Source organism: Mirounga leonina, unplaced genomic scaffold (assembly GCF_011800145.1).
Source record: "Mirounga leonina isolate KUSES-001 unplaced genomic scaffold, KU_Mleo_1.0 Mir_92, whole genome shotgun sequence".
NCBI classification, from domain to species: Eukaryota; Metazoa; Chordata; class Mammalia; order Carnivora; family Phocidae; genus Mirounga; species Mirounga leonina.
The window spans coordinates 23,603,269-23,623,301 of record NW_023270852.1 but is presented as its reverse complement, the minus strand read 5'-3'; the positions used below and the strand labels follow the sequence as shown (position 1 = coordinate 23,623,301).

Genomic DNA, 20,033 nt, shown 5'->3' with positions numbered 1-20,033 from the left:
ACCCCACATTTATCCATTCGTCGATCAATGGATGCTGGGTCATTTCCATATCTTGGCTGTTGTAAATAATGCTGCAAAAAAATAGGGGTGTATATATCTTTTTAAATGAGTGTTGTCATTTTCTTTAGGTAAATACCCAGTAGTAGAATTACTGGACCAAATGGTACTTCTATTTTTAATTTTTTAAGAACCTCCATACTGTTTTCTACCACTTTACATTCCCACCAACAGTGCATGAGGGTTCCTTTTTCTCCATATTTCCATGCTAATACTTGTCATTTCTTGTGTTTTTTATTTTAGCCATTCTGACAGGTGTACGAAAATACCTCATTATGGTTTTGATTCGCATTTCCCTGATGATTAGTGACATTGAACATCTTTTTATGTGTCTGTTGGCCATCTGTATGTCTCCTTGGAAAAATGTCTATTCAGGTCCCCTGACCATTTTAATTAGATTTTCTTTTTAATGTGTTGAGTTATATATGTTCTTTATATGTTTTGGATATCAACCCCTTACGAGATTTATCATTTGCAGATTTTTTTTTTCATTTACTAGATTGCCTTCATTGTTTTGTTTCCTTTGCTGTGCAAAAGCTTTGTTGTTTTGAACTGCATATAATTATTAAGTCTTTCTAGATCAGTAAATTTATTCTTTTTTTATTGCATTATATCACAACTTATTTCTTTTTTTTTAATTTATTTTTTTTATTCTTATGTTAATCCCCATACATTAGATCATTAGTTTTAGATGAAGTGTTCCATGATTCATTGTTTGTGCATAACACCCAGTGCTCCATGCAGAATGTGCCCTCCTCAATACCCACCACCAGGCTAACCCATCCTCCCACCCCCCTCCCCTCTAGAACCCTGTTTGTTTTTCAGAGTCCATCGTCTCTCATGGTTCGTCTACCCCTCCGATTTCCCCCGCTTCATTCTTCCCCTCCCACTACCTTCTTCTTCTTTTTTTTTTTCTTAACATATATTGCATTATTTGTTTCAGAGGTACAGATCTGAGATTCAACAGTCTTGCACAATTCACAGCACTTACCAGAGCACATACCCTCCCCAGTGTCTATCACCCAGTCACACCATCCCTCCCACCCCACCCCCCACTCCAACAACACTCAGTTTGTTTCCTGCGATTAAGAATTCCTCATATCAGTGAGATCATATGATACATGTCTTTCTCTGTTTGACTTATTTCACTCAACATAATACCCTCCAGTTCCGTCCCCGTCGTTGCAAATGGCAAGATCTCATTCCTTTTGATGGCTGCATAATATTCCATTGTATATATATACCACTGCTTCTTTATCCATCCATCTGTCGATGGACATCTTGGCTCTTTCCACAGTTTGGCTATTGTGGACATTGCTGCTATAAACATCGGGGTGCACATACCCCTTCGGATCCCTACTTTTGTATCTTTGGGGTAAATACCCAGTAGTGCAATTGCTGGATCGTATGGTAGCATTATTTTCAACTTTTTGAGGAACCTCCATACAGTTTTCCAGAGTGGCTGCACCAGCTTGCATTCCCACCAACAGTGTAGGAGGGTTCCCCTTTCTCCGCATCCCCGCCAACATCTGTCGTTTCCTGACTTGTTAATTTTAGCCATTCTGACTCGTGTGAGGTGGTATCTCATTGAGGTTTTGATTTGGATTTCCCTGATGCCGAGCGATATTGAGCACTTTTTCATGTGTCTGTTGGCCATTTGGATGTCTTCTTTGGAAAAATGTCTGTTCATGTCTTCTGCCCATTTCTTGATTGGATTCTTTGTTCTTTGGGTGTTGAGTTTGATCAGTTCTTTATAGATTTTGGATACTAGCCCTTTCTCTGATATGTCATTTGCAAATATCTTCTCCCATTCTTTCGGTTGTCTTTTGGTTTTGTTGACTGTTTCCTTTGCTTTGCAAAAGCTTTTTATCTTGATGAGGTCCCAATAGTTCATTTTTGCCCTTGCTTCCCTTGCCTTTGGTGATGTTTCTAGGAAGAAGTTGCTTCGGCTGAGGTCGATGAGGTTGCTGCCTATGTTCTCCTTTAGGATGTTGATGGACTCCTGTCTCACACTGAGGTCTTTCAACCATTTGGAGTCTATTTTTGTGTGTGGTGTAAGGAAATGGTCCAGTTTCATACTTCTGCATGTGGCTATCCAATTTTCCCAACACCATTTGTTGAAGAGACTGTCTTTTTTCCATTGGACATTCTTTCCTGCTTTGTCAAAGATGAGTTGACCATAGAGTTGAGGGTCCATTTCTGGCCTCTCTATTCTATTCCATTGATCTATGTGTCTGTTTTTGTGCCAGTACCATGCTGTCTTGATGATGACAGCTTTGTAATAGAGCTGGAAGTCCGGAATTGTGATGCCGCCGGCTTTGCTTTTCTTTTTCAACATTCCTCTGGCTATGCGGGGTCTTTTCTGGTTCCATACAAATTTTAGGATTATTTGTTCCATTTCTTTGAAAAAAGTGGATGGTATTTTGATGGGGATTGCATTGAATGTGTATATTGCTCTAGGTAGCATTGACATCTTCACAATATTTGTTCTTCCAATCCATGAGCATGGAACGTTTTTCCATTTCTTTGTGTCTTCCTCAATTTCTTTCATGAGTATTTTATAGTTTTCTGAGTACAGATCCTTTGTCTCTTTGGTTAGATTTATTCCTAGGTATCTTATGGTTTTGGGTGCAATTGTAAATGGGATCGACTCCTTAATTTCTCTTTCTTCTGTCTTGTTGTTGGTGTATAGGAATGCCACTGACTTCTGTGCATTGATTTTATATCCTGCCACTTTACTGAATTCCTGTATGAGTTCGAGCAGTTTTGGGGTGGAGTCTTTTGGGTTTTTGACATAAAGTATCATATCATCTGCAAACAGTGAGAGTTTGACTTCTTCTTTGCCAATTTGGATGCCTTTTATTTCTTTTTGCTGTCTGATTGCTGTGGCTAGGACTTCCAATACTATGTTGAATAGCAGTGGTGATAGTGGACATCCCTGCTGCATTCCTGACCTTAGGGGGAAAGCTCTCCGTTTTTCCCCATTGAGAATGATATTCACTGTAGGTTTGTCATAGATGGCTTTTATGATATTGAGGTATGTACCCTCGATCCCTATATTCTGAAGAGTATTGATCAAGAAAGGATGCTGTACTTTGTCAAAAGCTTTTTCTGCATCTATTGAGAGGATCATATGATTCTTGTTCTTTCTTTTGTTTATGTATTGTATCACATTGATTGATTTGTGGATGTTGAACCAACCTTGCAGCCCAGGGATAAATCCCACTTGGTCGTGGTGAATAATCCTTTTAATGTACTGTTGGATCCTATTGGCTAGTATTTGGGTGAGAATTTTTGCATCCATGTTCATCAGGGATAGTGGTCTGTAATTCTCCTTTTGGATGGGGTCTTTGTCTGGTTTTGGGATCAAGGTAATGCTGGCCTCATAAAATGAGTTTGGAAGTTTTCCTTCCATTTCTATTTTTTGGAACAGTTTCAGAAGAATAGGTATTAATTCTTCTTGAAATGTTTGGTAGAATTTCCCTGGGAAACCATCTGGCCCTGGGCTCTTGTTTGTTGGCAGATTTTTGATGACTGCTTCAATTTCCTTAGTGGTTATAGGTCTGTTCAGGTTTTCTATTTCATCCTGGTTCAGTTTTGGTAGTTGATACATCTCTAGGAATGCCTCCATTTCTTCCAGGTTATCTAATTTGCTGGCATAGAGTTGCTCATAATATGTTCTTATAATTGTTTGTATTTCTTTGGTGTTGGTTGTGATCTCTCCTCTTTCATCCATGATTTTGTTGATTTGGGTCCTTTCTCTTCTCTTTTTGATAAGTCTGGCCAGGGGTTTATCAATCTTGTTAATTCTTTCAAAGAACCAGCTCCTAGTTTCGTTGATCTGTTCTACTGTTCTTTTAGTTTCTATTTCATTGATTTCTGCTCTGATCTTTATGATTTCTCTTCTCCTGCTGGGTTTAGGCTTTATTTGCTGTTCTTTCTACAGCTCCTTTGGTGTAGGGTTAGGTTGTGTACTTGAAACCTTTCTTTTTTCTTGAGAAAGGCTTGTATTGCTATATACTTTCCTCTTAGGACTGCCTTTGCTGCATCCCAAAGATTTTGAACAGTTGTGTTTTCATTTTCATTGGTTTCCATGTATTTTTTTAATTCTTCTTTAATTTCCTGGTTGACCCATTCATTCTTCAGTAGGATGCTCTTTAGCCTCCATGTATTTGAGTTCTTTCTGACTTTCCTCTTGTGATTGAGTTCTAGTTTCAAAGCATTGTGGTCTGAAAATAGGCAGGGAATGATCCCAATCTTTTGGTACTGGTTGAGACCTGATTGGTGACCTAGCTTGTGATCTGTTCTGGAGAATGTTCCATGGGCACTAGAGAAGAATGTGTATTCCGTTGCTTTGGGGTGGAATGTTCTGAATATGTCTGTGAAGTCCATTTGGTCCAGTGTGTCATTTAAAGTCTTTGTTTCCTTGTTGATCTTTTGCTTAGATGATCTGTCCATTTCAGTGAGGGGGGTGTTAAAGTCCCCCACTATTATTGTATTGTTGTCGATGTGTTTCTTTGCTTTTGTTATTAATTGCCTTATATAATTGGCTGCTCCCATGTTAGGGGCATAGATATTTACAATTGTTACATCTTCTTGTTGGATAGATCCTTGAAGTAGGATATAATGTCCTTCCTCATCTCTTATTACAGTCTTTGGTTTAAAATCTAATTTGTCTGATATAAGGATTGCCACCCCAGCTTTCTTTTGGTGTCCATTAGCATGGTAAATGGTTTTCCACCCCCTCACTTTCAATCTGGGGGTGTCTTTGGTTCTAAAATGAGTCTCTTGCAGACAGCATATTGATGGGTCTTGTTTTTTAATCCAGTCTGATAGCCTGTGTCTTTTGATTGGGGCATTGAGCCCATTTACATTCAGGGTAACTATTGAAAGATAGGAATTTAGTGCCATTGTATTGCCTGTAAGGTGACTGTTACCGTATATTGTCCATGTTCCTTTCTGGTATATGTTGCTTTTAGGCTCTCTCTTTGCTTAGAGGACCCCTTTCAAGATTTCCTGTAGGGCTGGTTTTGTGTTTGCAAATTCCTTTAGTTTTTGTTTGTCCTGGAAGCTTTTTATCTCTCCTTCAATTTTCAATGACAGCCTAGCTGGATAGAGGAATCTTGGCTGCATATTTTTCTCATTTAGTGCTCTGAATATATCCTGCCAGTCCTTTCTGGCCTGCCAGGTCTCTGTGGATAGGTCTGTCGCCAATCTCATGTTTCTACCCTTGTAGGTTACAGATCTCTTCTCCCGAGCTGCTTTCAGGATTTTCTCTTTGTCTATGAGACTCGTAAGTTTTACTATTAGATGTCGGGGTGTTGACCTATTTTTATTGATTTTGAGAGGGGTTCTCTGTGCTTCCTGGATTTTCATGCCTGTTTCTTTCCCCAAATTAGGGAAGTTCTCTGCTATAATTTGCTCCATTATACCTTCTGCCCCTCTCTCTCTTTCTTCTTCTTCTGGGATCCAAGTTATTCTAATGTTGTTCCGTCTTATGGTATCATTTATCTCTCGAATTCTGCCCTCGTGATCCAGTAGTTGTTTATCTCTCTTTTTCTCAGCTTCTTTATTTTCCATCATTTCGTCTTCTGTATTACTGATTCTCTCTTCTGCCTCATTTATTCTAGCAGTTAGCGCCCCCATTTTTTATTGCACCTCATTAATAGCCTTTTTGATTTCTACTTGTTTGGATTTTAGCTCTTTTACTTCTCCAGAAAGGGTTTCTCTAATCACTTCCATATTTTTTTCAAGCCCAGCTAGTATCTTTAAAGTGATGCTTCTGAACTCTAGATCTGACATTGTATTAATGTCCGTATTGAGTAGGTCCCTGGCAGTCGGTACTACCTCTTGTTCTTTTTGTTGAGGTGATTTTTTCTGTCTTGTCATTTTGTGCAGAGGAGAATAGATTAATGAGAGAACAAAATGCTAGCAGAGTAACAACGTCCCCAGAAAATATACTCTAAACAAATCAGAAAAGACCTGAAGCAGTGGGATAAGAAAGGGAAAGAGAGAAAAAAGAGAAAGAAAAAAAAGAAAAAGAAAAAGATAAAGATAAAAACAAAAACAAACAAAACAAAACAACAACAACAACAAAAAAAACAGAATGTGATCAAATATGATCAGGCTGGTATATAGATCAGTGCCACACACTAGATTTGGGGTGTATTTTGGTCTTTTAGAAGAAAGTGCCTCCCAAAATTTTAAAGAAAGAAAAACTTATATATGTACAAAAATAAGGGTTGATATGATGAAGGGATGGAATATGACTGTAAAGATGGAAATTATAAAAAATTTTGTAAAAGGAATTGATAAGAAGTTGTTTGAAAAAAGAAAGAAGGGGATTTAAAAAAAGAAAAGGAAAAAAAAGGGAGAGGTTGTGATCAGGCAGGGGAATAGAAAACACCATATACTAGAGATTTAGGGTATATTTTAATCTGTTAGAAGAAACTATCTCAAAATTTTAAAGAGAGAACAACTTATATATATAAGCCAAAAATATGGGTAACTACTATGAAGGGATAGAATATGACTCTAAAAATGAAAAATAAAAATGTTTTTTTTAAAAAAAGGGATTGATAAGATGTTGGTTGAAAAAGGGAAAAAGAAAAATTCAAAAAGAAATAAAAAGACAAAAAGACAGTTAAAAAAAAATTAACTTTGAAAGACTAAAGAATCATGGTTAAAAAGCCATGAATTCTATGTGCAGTAGTCCCCTAGCGCTGGAGTTCTGCCGTTCTCATTGATCGGTAAACTTGGTCTTGGCTGGCTGTTCTCGCTGATCTTCTGGGGAGGGGCCTGTTGCCGTGGTTTCCAAATGTCTCTGCCGGAGGCGGAATTGCTCCGCCCTTGCCCGGTCTGGGCTAAGTAATCTGCTCGGGTTTGCTCTCCGGGGCTTTTGTTCCCTGCGAGCTTTCCATACAGCTTTGGAGGCGGAGAGTGAAAATGGCGGCCTCCCAATCTCCGCCCCGGAGGAGCCGAGAACTCGGGCCACTCCTCAGTGAGCCCCCAGAGAAAAGCCGTCAGTCACTCCCGTCTCCCCGGTCTCCGGCCGCACTCCGTGCTCACCCGGCCTGTGACCGCGCGTTTCTATCTCTGGCACCCGACCCCGGGTGGAGTCTCCAAACCCAGCAGATCCCTGTGGTGCACTCCCGCGCGGTTCCTCCCGGGGAAGGAAGGTGAGTCTCCCCGGATCTGCCGCTTGTTGGGTCCCTGCTGGAGGAGCAGGGGCCTGACTGTGCCACGGATCACGGTTTAGGGCAACCCCGAGCTGAGAGCCCGCGCCTGGGCTCCGCCTCTGCAGCCAGCTTCCCTGCTCCATTACCTGGGAGCTCTGCCACACTCAGGCACCCCCGGTCTTTCTGTGACCCCGAGGGTCCTGAGACCACACTGTCCCGAAGGGTTCCACCCCCCCGCTTAGCCACCAGAGTGACGTCCCTCAGCGGAGCAGACTTCTAAAAGTTCCGATTTTGTGCTCCGCGGCTCTATCACTTGCCAGAAGCGGCCGATGGAGGCCCCTCCCCCACTGTCTCTCCTCCCGAACATCGCCTCGGATTCACTTCTCCGCATGTCCTACCTTCCAGAAAGTGGTCGCTTTTCTGATGAGAGAGTTGTTGTTCTTCTTTTCTTCGATCTCCTGTTGAGTTTGTAGGTGTTCAGAATGGTTTGATCCCTATCCAGCTGAATTCCTGAGAGGAGACGAAATCCAGGTCTCCTACTCCTCCACCATCTTGCTCCGCCCCCCAGATCAGTAAATTTATTCTTGATAGAAACAAGTCTTTTTACACACTCATATTTCAGTTTTGTAACATTAAATTACATGATTATAAAATGAGTATAATAAGAATAAACAGATTTGAGAACAATCATAACTGAATCTTAGTAAACTTACAAGTCATATCAAAGGAATGAGAATATATGGGCCATGAGCATTTCAATTGCTGTAAACATTGGTCAGCTTGTCACTGGGGATGGAGAGGATTGGTTAATCTGTAAAAAGATGTTGTTTGCGGAGCCTGAGTGGCTCAATTGTTAAGCGTCTGCCTTTGGCTTGGGTCATTATCACAAAGTCCTGGGATCAAGCCCCACATTGGGCTCTCTGCTCAGCGGGAAGCCTGCTTCTCCCTCTCCCACTCCTGCTTATGTTCCCTCTCTTGCTGTCTCTCTCTGTCAAATAAATAAATAAAATCTTAAAAAAAAAAAAAGATGTTGATTAAGAATTGCTCAGTAGTTAGGATGCCTGGGTGGCTCAATCAGCTGAGCATCTGCCTTTGGCTCAGGTCATGATCTTCTGGCCCTGAAACGGAGTCCTGCATTGGGCTCTTTGCTCAGTCAGGAGCCTGCTTCTCCCTCTTCCTGCTGCTCCCCCTGTTTGTGCGCGCTCTCTCTCTCTCTCTGACAAATAAATAAATAAAATAAAATAAAAAGAGAGCTAGTAGTAAAACTTGTGGACTGAACAGTTAAACTGAAGAAGGATCGGTGATGATTTGCTAACAATGCATGGTCCTTGTTTCTTATTGTAATTAATAATTTGCATGAAAATGTAAAAGGCATTTTATCATATTTGAAGATGATACAAAACTACATGAAAAAGTGAAGTTCTGTAATGGCTAGCACATCTTAGATACTCAATACATATTTATTGAGTTGAATTGATGACCTAATGTGAGCTCAACTATAAAACTAGATCAAAATTAATACCATTAAATTTGACAGTGGTAGATATTAATTATATTGAGTTTCCAAAAACCCAATATACAAGTACATGATAAAATTGATTTCAAATCATTTGATGTCAAAAATATATGAGATGTTAGCTTGACCTTAAATTTAACAATACAATTAGGCAAACTTTAAAATTCCATGTTATCTTGGGCTCCTCTGGAAGGAGTATAGAATACAGGTGGAGGAAAGTCAACATCTCCTGGCACTCAGCCCTAGTTTAAACGTATCTGGATCTCTGAATTCATTTCTGGGTTCTACAATTTAAGTAAAAATCAGAAGAAAATCGGGGTGCCTGGCTGGCTCAGTCTGTAGAGTGTATGACTCTTGATCTTGGGGTTGTGGGTTCGAACCCCACACTGGGTGTAGAGATTACTTAAAAATAAAATCCTTAAAAAAAAAAGAAAAAGGGGCACCTGGGTCGCTCAGTCAGTTAAGCATCTGACTCTTGATTTCGGCTCAGGTCATGATCTCAAGGTCATGAGATAGGGTCCTGCGTCAGGCTGTGCACTCAATGGGGAGTCCACTTTTCTCTCTCTGTCTTTCCCCTTTTCCCTGTCTCTCCCTCTCCCTTTACCCTTCCCCCTGCTTGTTCTCTCTCTCTCAAATAAATAAATCTTTAAAAAAGTAAAAATAGGGACACCTGGGTGGCTCAGTTGGTTAAGCATCTGCCTTTGGCTCAGATCATGATCCCAGGGTCCTGGGATCGAGTCCTTCATCGGGCTCCCTGCTCAGTGGGGAGCCTGCTTCTGCCTCTGCCTGTTGTTCCACTGGCTTGTGGTCTCTCTCTCTCTGACAAATAAATAAAATCTTTAATAATAAATAAATAAAAAGGAAAAAAGAAAAATGTAAGAGTATAGAAAGAAATATAGCTAGGAATCTTAATACCATCTGAAAAAGAATCAGAAGTGTTAAGAATGTTTATTAGAAAGAATAGAAGATGCAAGAATATCTGTCCTTCAGTGGCTATTATGGACGTATCAGTGTTACACCAAGAGAAAGAACTTTTCAATAGGTAAAACTGTTCTACTGTAGATCATATTCCCCACATGTGTCACAGGCACATTAAGCTAAGCTTATACAAAATCAAACTCAATTATATTCCTAGTGCCATTGTCCAAGTTTAGGCATTTATTATTTTTCTTTCTCATGATGATTTCCCATTGGTCTCCCTGCTTGTAGATTCCCTCCTCTTCCTTCCACTGTTCAGAGTATTTTTAGGTTTACCCTTCTGAATCATAGATAGCACCATATTGATCCCCAACTTTAGAGCGCTCACCACTGCCATCAAGGTAAAGTCCACACCTCTTGGCATGGTATTCATTGCCCCTCTTGACCCACCCCAAGTCAGCTTTCTGACCTCATCCCTAGCTATTCTGCTCTGGCCAAGCCAAACCCTCAAGGTTTCCAGAGCACAACACATACTTTTGACCCTCCATGATTTTGATCATACTCTTCTAGCTTCTCAGAAAGTCCTTTCCCGTCTACACCATTTAAAATATGTATACATCCTTCCAGATCCAGCTTAGATGGTTTGTCTATCAAATATACCTAGAGATTTATTAAAAAATGTTATCTATATGAGAAGAGCCCACATGGTTTATTTGATTTTACTGGCTTTATTATCAGGTATTTATTGAGTACTACACTATTAAGGAATCAAAGAGTCATCCCAAGCACCTAACATGATCCTTGGTACATAGTAAATTCCCAATGAGCATTTGGGATGTAACCAGAAGATGTAACCAGAAGATACAGATACAAATAATTATATGAGACAATTCATGTTAAGTATCAGTGAAGCAACAGGAGAGATATCTAGCTTCATGCGAGAAGGTAATAGTGTTTTGGTTATGTTGCATTTGAGGTACTGGCTGGATACCCAAGAAGACATATACTCTTCTTTTTAAGAATAATGGCAACTTAATGCATGTATATGAAGACAGGGAAAGTAGAAAAAGAGAAGAAATAAATATTAAGAGAGATCAGATAAATGATAGATACAGGTATTCAAGTGAAGAGTTAAAAATGACAAGGAGAGATGAAAGTTCTTCAGAAATGTGGGTGAAGAATGAGACAGAATATTGAAAACACATCAGGAGGTATTTTAGTTGGATGGGACTTCACAAGGCACATTAAATAAGTTTGTTGTTATCAGCTTGTTAATAAAAGACCCAAAACCTTTTTGTGTTCTCCACAAAATGACAAAGTTTTAATGCTACAGTATTTTGGAAAGACCAGTTACCCTGTCTCTTATTGCTTTAGAGTTGGAGAAAATTAAAAAGCCATTTATCACCACCATCTAGGTCCTTTGTGTTGCATATGTAATGAAACAGTTTCAATTCAGATGCTCAACAAAATTTTAATTTCACACAGCAGTGGGATTGCATCTTTCAGCACCATTCAAATATCATTTTCTTAGGCAATAACCAGAGTCTTTTACTTGGAAAATCAGAGAGTTCCTGGAAAAGAGATTCTACTGTTCTCTGGCTCAGTTTTATTCAATGATGGCATGATTTTTAGAAAGGCAATAAGGCTGTTACCTCTCTCTAAATCTTAAAAAGTCTTGGTAAGATTTATCTCCATAGTTGCCTGATTTGCCACTTCAGCCAAGCTGCCTAAGTGCAGAGTGGCACCATAGGTTTCTACCACATGACAGGACTTCGTCCCCATTGTCAGTGCTGTGACATGCTGCTGAGCCTTCTCATCCTACTCACCCACCGTTCACTGTCACTCAAATGCTTATAGAGGTTCAGGGCTCATTAATAAGATGGTGTGGATAGGACAGAGAAGTCCTTCTTTTTTTTAAAAAATTTTTTGTTGTTATGTTAATCACCATACATTACATCATTAGTTTTTGATGTAGTGTTCCATGATTCATTGTTTGTGTATAACACCCAGTGCTCCATGCAATACGTGCCCTCTTTAATACCCATCCTCTTTTAAATTATCTTCATAAAAAAAAATGATCGTCAAAAGCTACTGACATGCAAGGTGGACAGATAAGGTGAAAATAATGGGTGCTATTTTGTGCAAAACAAAACAAAACTGTCAGTGAGATTCAGCATTTCCTAACAAAATGTGTGGTATCCTCTCTCCGAACTAATCACAGAGCTTTGCTTTCACCTTTCTATAAGGCAACATGATTTGTCTCAGAGGAACAAGTACTTTAGAGCCAGCAAACATGGGTTCTACTCTTGCTACCTACTAGCTGTGAGACCTTGCTCTTTAATTTCCTTCAAAAGTGGGCATAATGACTAGCTCTCAATGTTGTTACAAAGTTTGAAAGAGACAGGGCATGGGACCTTACAGATAGATGGAACTCAGCCCATGGTCTTCATCATTCAGAAAGGCTTTTATAAAGCATGTTCTGTGGATGAGCGCTGAGCTGAGAATGTGCACATGGATAAGCCTCACTCCTTGCTCTGAAAACATGCATGACTTAGCAGGGAAAAAAATAGGTGTGTAAATAAATGGTGGTGATTCTCAGTCCTGGTGCTATTTGGGACGTGTGGAAAAGATGGGATGGTGTACCAAACAGCATGTCAACTGCACTGGGGTGGTGAGGGAGGCATATCATATACTGCTTCACAGAATAGACTCTAACAGTGTCTAGAAAAATGATAGAAGGAGAATAATGGCCATTTGTTGATAAGACTGGGTTTTTTTAAGACAAAGATATTCTGAGCACTTAGCTCTCCAATGTTAAAAGCTTGAAGTTTTAGCTGTGCCTTCCTCCCATGCTGCTTCCTGTGGTTCTCAGAATTCCATCTGGCTCTCCTCTGCCTGAGGAGCTGAAAGGGCCAGGCACAGGTTCCTTGTAATTTGTCAGTCATGGTAGAACTAACAACACACTGTCTACGCAGTCAGTAATACGGAATGCACAGAACCGGCTTGGTTCCAGGGGGAAGATGTTCGGTGTTTTTAAAAAACACCAGTTATTATCACCATCTGGTAGCTCCTAATACCTACTGCACGTGTTCCCCATTCAAGTCCTGCTTACACATTGCTATCAGGGAAAACCAAAAATTCCCTTGTGTCTGTAGGTCTTGACTTATCAAATAATTCACTGTATTTGTCTTAGTAAAGTAAAAGGGTAATTACATGTTGTAAAAGGCTCTGTTGGTTCAAAATTTACACATTCGGAGAAACTGGCTGACTTTGCATGTGTAATATACGAGGAGTCAAATTCTGTGAGCACTTCAAGGTATCTTCCACATTTAATTTAAGTGTCACTAAAACTTTAAGAGGGATGTTACTGGAATAATTTAGGGTAGAATAATAAAGTAATTAGTTTAAGGTAGTGATAAGTAAAGAGAGATTACTGAATATTTCTTTGTTTTAATTATATGGGCTAAGCTAATGGTGAGGAAGCTATCAGGAATTCCAGTTACTCATTCATCTTGGTTAGCAGGCATCATTGATCTTTACCCAAAAAGGACTGTTGGTACTTTCTAAACCAGTGTAATATATATGGCAAAGGAAAGGATTAAACAGTTTAAACAAAAGAAACACAATTTAACAAGCATATAGAAAAAAAATGGTCATTTTAGTAAAAAGCAGAAATACTCATAAATCTGAAGTATCATTTTGTACATATTAGCAATTTTTTAAATTATAATGTTAGTGACTATAAGATCGTGGTGAAACTGGAGTATATATATTTTATATTATTTAAAAGATATTAAATGGAATATATATTATAATATATATTGGAGGGAATAAAATGATACAAAGCTTTGGAAAAGTAATTAATAACATAAATCAAGAACCTAGTGAATGTTTCCATTGGGGAATATAGTCAAAGGAAATTGTCAAATAAGAAAAGGTAACTGAGGAGCACTGGGTGTTGTGCACAAACAATGAATCATGGAACACTTCATCTAAAACTAATGATGTAATGTGTGGGGATTAACATAAGAATAAAAAATTTAAAAAAATTAAAAAAAAGTAGAAAAAAAAAGAAAAGGTAACTGATATCAATATATTCATGCAGCATTGTTTATAATATTAAAACAGTAGAAATAACCCAAATATCTAACCATAAAAGAATAGTTAAATATATCTTCAGAGGAAATAACATTATATAACATAAAAATAATAATTATGGAGACCCTATAAGAAATGCTTAAATTATAATATAATAAGCAAATGCAGGATATAAAGCTATATATGGTCTGTGTATATATAAAACTATATGAAGCACATGTGGACATATAGAGAGTCAATAACATAGCATGGAAAGTACACACACTTGGCAACAAGATAGGCTTTAGTTTGAATTCTGGCTCCATATTTGCAAGCTATTGATTTCTGATAAGTAGTTTAAATTTTTTGTGTTTTGTTTTTTTATATATACAATGTGGCTACTCATACATACCTACAGGACAGCTGCAATAATTTAATTAGATAATTCTGTAACATCTGAGACAAGGTAATGGAATTATATGTGATTTTTTTTAATTTTCTCTTATTTTGATTTTCATTAATTTATAATGTTTTTACAATAGAAAATATATTTTAATTTGATACTGATCACCAAATTATGTTATACTCACAAATACACACCTTGTGGCACTGACTATATAACTAAAAGAAATGATCTAAGTAATTATTCTTATTTAGTGCTATGTTAAAATACACATTCTGCTAAATCATATTGGTTTATTTAACAAATACTTATGTAGCTTTTACCATGTAACAGACACTGTTTTAAACATTGTATTCACTGAATCCTTATAACAATCCCAGGAGGAAAGTACTATTACTATCTTGATTTCACAGGTGAGAAACTGACACACAGAGAGATGTAGATCACTTGAGCAAGGTCACGTTTGTCCATTTGGTGGAGCTGGGATTTTAACTCAAGCATCTGGCTACCTGGTCCAGCTCCTGAACGCTAGGCTGTTTTTCAACTGCCAGTCAAAACGTTCAGGGAACATATATCACACTTGACACTATGAAGGATGCCAGGAAACATAGGCACAATCCTTAATTTCAGCAACATTCTCTAGTTTTTAGCTACAATGCCCAAATTCTCCCTCAACCTCAGATAAATGTCATCCATGTCACAACTAAATGCTATTCACAGAGAGATACCACTTATCATCCATAATGACTGAATTTCTGGATGAAAATCTGGAGCCTACAGCTTGGCCCTCTGTGACAATGTCAGTGTTTTCAGAAGTACGTGCTGAGAAGTTGTGGAGTTGTGTGAAGGTGTCTAATGTTCTGCAAACATCTGACTCGGGTTTCTCTTTATTCATATATTTGTGTATATACACCTTCATAACCTGTGTGTGTGTGTGTGTGTGTTTATAACTAATATTACAACTAAGATATTATATCAACACTACAAACTAAAATTACACACTGAAACACATTTTATCATACATTTTAACACATAGGAAATCTACAAAGCATTACTTTTTGCTGCTGGATTGTTATTGTACATATCTCAGATGAACCTCTATCTCTAACTGAAGGGTATTCTGAGATTCAAAACATGTTCTTACAAATCTGAAAAATTGTCACCATTTGGGAGATGATATAACATGATGGTTAAGAATAATGGCTCTAGAATCAGACAGTTTAGATGCTATCTCAAGCACAAGTATTTACCACATGACTTGGGACACGTTTCTAAACCTCACCATACCTTAGTTCCTTCACCTGTTAATGGGACAGGGTGTACCTCATAGGATTGAGAGAAGTAACAAATAAATGTAGAAAAGGGATTCAGGCAATATGGTGCAAAATGAACGATAAACATAACTTTTATTGCAACTGCTTATCTACAAAATCAGTCTTATTACCATGCAACCAAACAAAATATGGATTTACATTAAATTCTAAGGTTGGCATGCAACCAGAGGTCTCATTTTTCAAGTTTTTGTGTTCATCCAACAGCTGAATTGTTATTAATTTTACAAGTGAGTGTTGCAAGTGTGAACTAATATGAAAGCTTATACTAATTAAATACTTCTCCAATTTTCAAATCCACTGTTTAAAAATGTGTTATAAAAATGTTCTTCATTTAAAAAGTAATACACTGCATCATAATGAAATTATGAAAATTACCTCTTCCAAATATTTTTGTTTCTTTTCATGTCTTTCTGTCATTTCAAGGTTACTTTTGAATAATACATGCTGAAATCAAATTATAAGGAAATATTACCCCCTTATCTGGTAGAGTACCAGATTTTGGTGGATGATTCTACTTATCACCAAAGAACATTCCAGCTCCACTGTATTTCTTTCAAGATTGGTTCTTTTCTTGACAATAGGACTGATTACAATGTGCAAAGATGTTTTAAATAAATGACCTGTGTTTGTTTTTTCTTTCTTTTGTTGCAGTCATTCTCAACACAGCACCGCAACCCGCCAGCCTTCAGTCACCCTCCAACGGGCCATCTCCCTGGAAGGGTAAGATGAGAATAATATGGAGCCTTCTCTTACACTAAACTGGAGCCTTATCACTAGGGCATACAAAAATTTCCTTCCTTCCTTCCTTCCCTTTTTTCCTTTCTTCCTTCCTTCTCTTAACAAATAATCTATAAAGCTTATGTTATATGCCAAGTATGTGCTAGTACTTCATTTAACAAGTCAAATGAGATCTATTCTTTACCTTCAGAGGGCTCATTGTCTATTGGGAGTGGCAGAAATAAAAAAATTAAAAGAAAAAAAAAAAGAAATACAGACACATATTTGCATCCGGTATAAGCATCACAAAGGAGATGCATGTAAGGGATTAATGGAAGATCCTGGAAGGACACCTGGCTGAGAATGGGCATCAAAGAAGGAGGGGAAAGCAAGTCAGGATGGTTTCAGAGAAGACATAACTGTCAAGCTGAGAACTGAAGCACCTATGGATATTTGCCTGGCAGACACTGGAAGGAAGGGTGCTCTGAGCAGAAGAAAGGGCATGTGCAAAAACATGAACACATGAGCAAGCATGAGGTGGCATAAGGCCATTAGGTGACTCAGAGATTGGCCTAGGGTGTGTGAAGCAGTGGGGCAGGAGATAAGAATGGAGATGTTGGGGGTGCCTGGGTGGCTCAATAGGTCACGGGTCCAACTCTTAATTTTGGTTCAGGTCATGGTGTCTGGGTTGTGAGATCCAGCCCAGTGTCAGGCTCTGTGCTCAGCGGGGAGTCTTTTGGAGATTCTCTCTCTCCCTCTCCCTCTGCCCCTACCCCTGCTCGCACTCTCTCTTGCTTGTTCTGTCTAAAATAAATAAATCTTAAAAAAAAAAAAAAAAAGAATGGAGATGTAGGCTGGGCAGGCTTACATGTAGAGGACTTAGTATTTTGTATTTCTGAATTCCCCAATCAGACAAAAGCTGGAGGGGTTGGGAGGAAGGGGTTAATATTTCCCTCTACTTGTTTTATAATTATAGCTGGTTGAATTGAGAACATTTAATTGATTAATGTATAAAAATTAAATCATTTTACTTCTCCAATATCTGTTACCAATTTTGTTTCAACCCTATTTCTCAATGATGTGTAGGCTTCCTTAATGGCATTTCAATTTAAATCTCTAACTTTATTATTTATTAGTCCTTTCTATTTTAAAATTTTATATTTTATTCAGACCTCTGTCCCTCCTTCTAACATAATTAGGACTTGGATTCCACCAGAGTGTTCTGGAGTTGACAGGGGTATGGTCTGCTCTGTCTCTGATATCACCCCTCTAGATGGTCCTTTCTCTTAGATTTCTCCTCTGGTAGTATTGGGGCAAAAAAAAAAAAAGGAAACAGGAATTGGCACTTCCTCACCATTCTACTGTGGCTGTCCCCTTTCTCTTGGTTATCTCTGGTGATGTAGCCTGAATGGGTGGATAACCAAACATGCACCAATGTTGGGAGACTCCCACAGCTCCTCCAGCCAAGTGATCTGCTGGGAGACCCAGCTGTCTCTTCCACAGAACACCTAGCAATAGCACACTGTACCCTCCCACATACTCACATACACACTCACTACCTGAACCATAGCAATCCCTCCCATGCCCGGAGTCCCCATTTCTCATCTGTCCTCAGCAGCTTCAAACCTGAGGCTTGCCGGCCAAGTGACAGCCATCTTTCCTCCCCCTCAGGTAGAGCTTACCAGGGACGGTCCTTACCTCTTTTCTCCCTGGCTGACCTTCTTGTCTTCTCTCCCTATGGTTCTTTTCTATCCTGGGTAGCAACGGGGCAAAGCAACAAACTCCATGGCTTAATGGAGATCCACCCTGGAGAAAGATGTTAGTCTTTACTTCATGGAAGAGCATAAATATTATAAATACTTTTCATGGAGTGTCCTTTCTTGCCCTCAGCTAAGGAAACCCCTTGCATGTCCCCAGACCCATAGGAAAGTGAGCAAAAAGAATGTGGCCTCTCCGTGGGCACTACACTCCCCCCTAAAAGGACAGCTCCCTCCTCTTCTGTTTATGATGGTAAAGAACGTCAAACCCCTTTGGTTCCTCCAGTAAACAAACAAAAGCAGAGAGATAGGAATGGTAGGCTAAATATGAATAATAGCTAAATAGCTCTGGAGAATTAAGCAGCTTTTTTCTCAACAGGACAGTATCTTCTTTGTAACATTTGTTCTAGTCCATAAAAAAACAAAAAAGGCATAAGAAGTTCTCAATCGGTAAGTCACAGAATTTGGTTCTGTAGTAATATTTAAGTTGGTCTAGATTCTGGATCGTAGCCAGACTCCCTGAGTTTAAGTCTGGACTCAGGAACTTACTGGCTGTGTGAGAGCAAGCTGCTTGTTTTTTTGTATGTTTTTGTTTGTTTGTTTGTTTTTATATGCCTCAATTTCCTCATCTGTAAAATGTACATACGTCGTATTTCCTTAGAGAGTTTTTCTCAAGAATGAAAGTTATATATATTATTTTTTATAATAGTACTGGCATTATATGTGTTTGCTATAGTATAGTATAATGTTCATTGCTGTTGTTATACATAACATATACTTAATTTATCAGGCAGGAGAGTTTTGCATTTATATTAAATAAGGATTCGTTAAAACAGTCAGGGATCGGTGTCATCACTGTACTTTGGAGAGGCATATTCCTATATACACAGGTAATAATCATTTGTGGAAGCAACTCAAATCATTGAGTTTGCTTCATTGCTGAGTTTATGTATATATATATAATATATATATAATATATATATACACACACACACATATATATGTATTTTAATTACCAAGATTATACTTAAATGCTCATTAAATACATTAAAGAATAGTGTAAGCCTCTTCTACATAGCGGCTTATCCTCAGCTCCAAAGCAAAGAATATAGGTTATATGTCTCTCAGAAAGTTTAAGACAAAGACACTATGTAAACACAAGAGGAAATAGTCTCCCCAGCCTGGGAACATTCTCCAGTTGCACTTAAGAATGTTCATCAGTCAGCACCTGCAGTGCAGGTGTGTGTGGCCTTGTGAGTGCACCCTCCATACCACCCCTACCGATTTCCTCTTTCTGGAAAGTGCCATAGTTTAGAAAAACTATTCCACAAAACTTGCTGGTCACATTCTCCAAAGGACCGTGATCAGTTTTGAATTCTGCCTGTTATATCAGACATGTGGAATGGGCAAAGGAAAGGACGTCCAGAGTTAACAAAGAGCTGGGACAGCATTCTATCAGGAAAACATTGACAGGGTTAGGATTCTATGATTTGAAGAAGGGAGCTCGTCATTAAAGAGATTACATTCAAAATGTGCAACTTGTTGGAATAAAAATAGTTCAAATTCATGGATATTCCTTCAAGGGAAAGAAAAGAAACTAACATTTATCAAGTGCTTATTAGGTACCTGGTGTGTTCTCATTCTCTCTCTCTCTCCTCATCCATCTATCTTCTATAATTTCATTTCAAAATAGTCAATAAAATAAGCATCCATTTTTCTGAATCTTGATTCTTGGAGAAGATAAGTAATTTTCCCAAGGACACCTACCTAGAAAGCACAGTTGGATTTGAAATCAAATTAAATTCTTCTGTACAACAATGCAGCGTGAAAAGGCTTTATTGAGCTGGAGAGCCCTAGTCACACCATTCATAAACCACATTCAGGATAAGTTAGACACAGTGAAGAACTTCCTGGGACTTCCATTTCAAAATGATAAAGAACTAGAACTGACTCTAAGCCTAGAAATCATTAAACAGAGCTAATAACCCACCATTTGGAGTAGATCTGGAGATACATGTACATGCTAGGTAGCTGAGGTATTTGTGATAGAGGTGAGGGTATGGGGACTGAGCTGCC

General features: G+C 38.5%; 1 protein-coding gene across 1 annotated transcript in view; it reads left to right on the top strand.

Annotated features, from left to right (window-relative positions):
• LOC118004277 (disks large homolog 2) overlaps positions 1-20,033 on the top strand; it is a 776,050-nt gene that overhangs the window by 362,441 nt on the left and 393,576 nt on the right. The window contains exon 10 of the mRNA XM_034995567.1: positions 16,135-16,203. Coding sequence (XP_034851458.1) covers positions 16,135-16,203 — 69 coding nt within the window. The remainder of the gene's footprint in view (positions 1-16,134; positions 16,204-20,033) is intronic.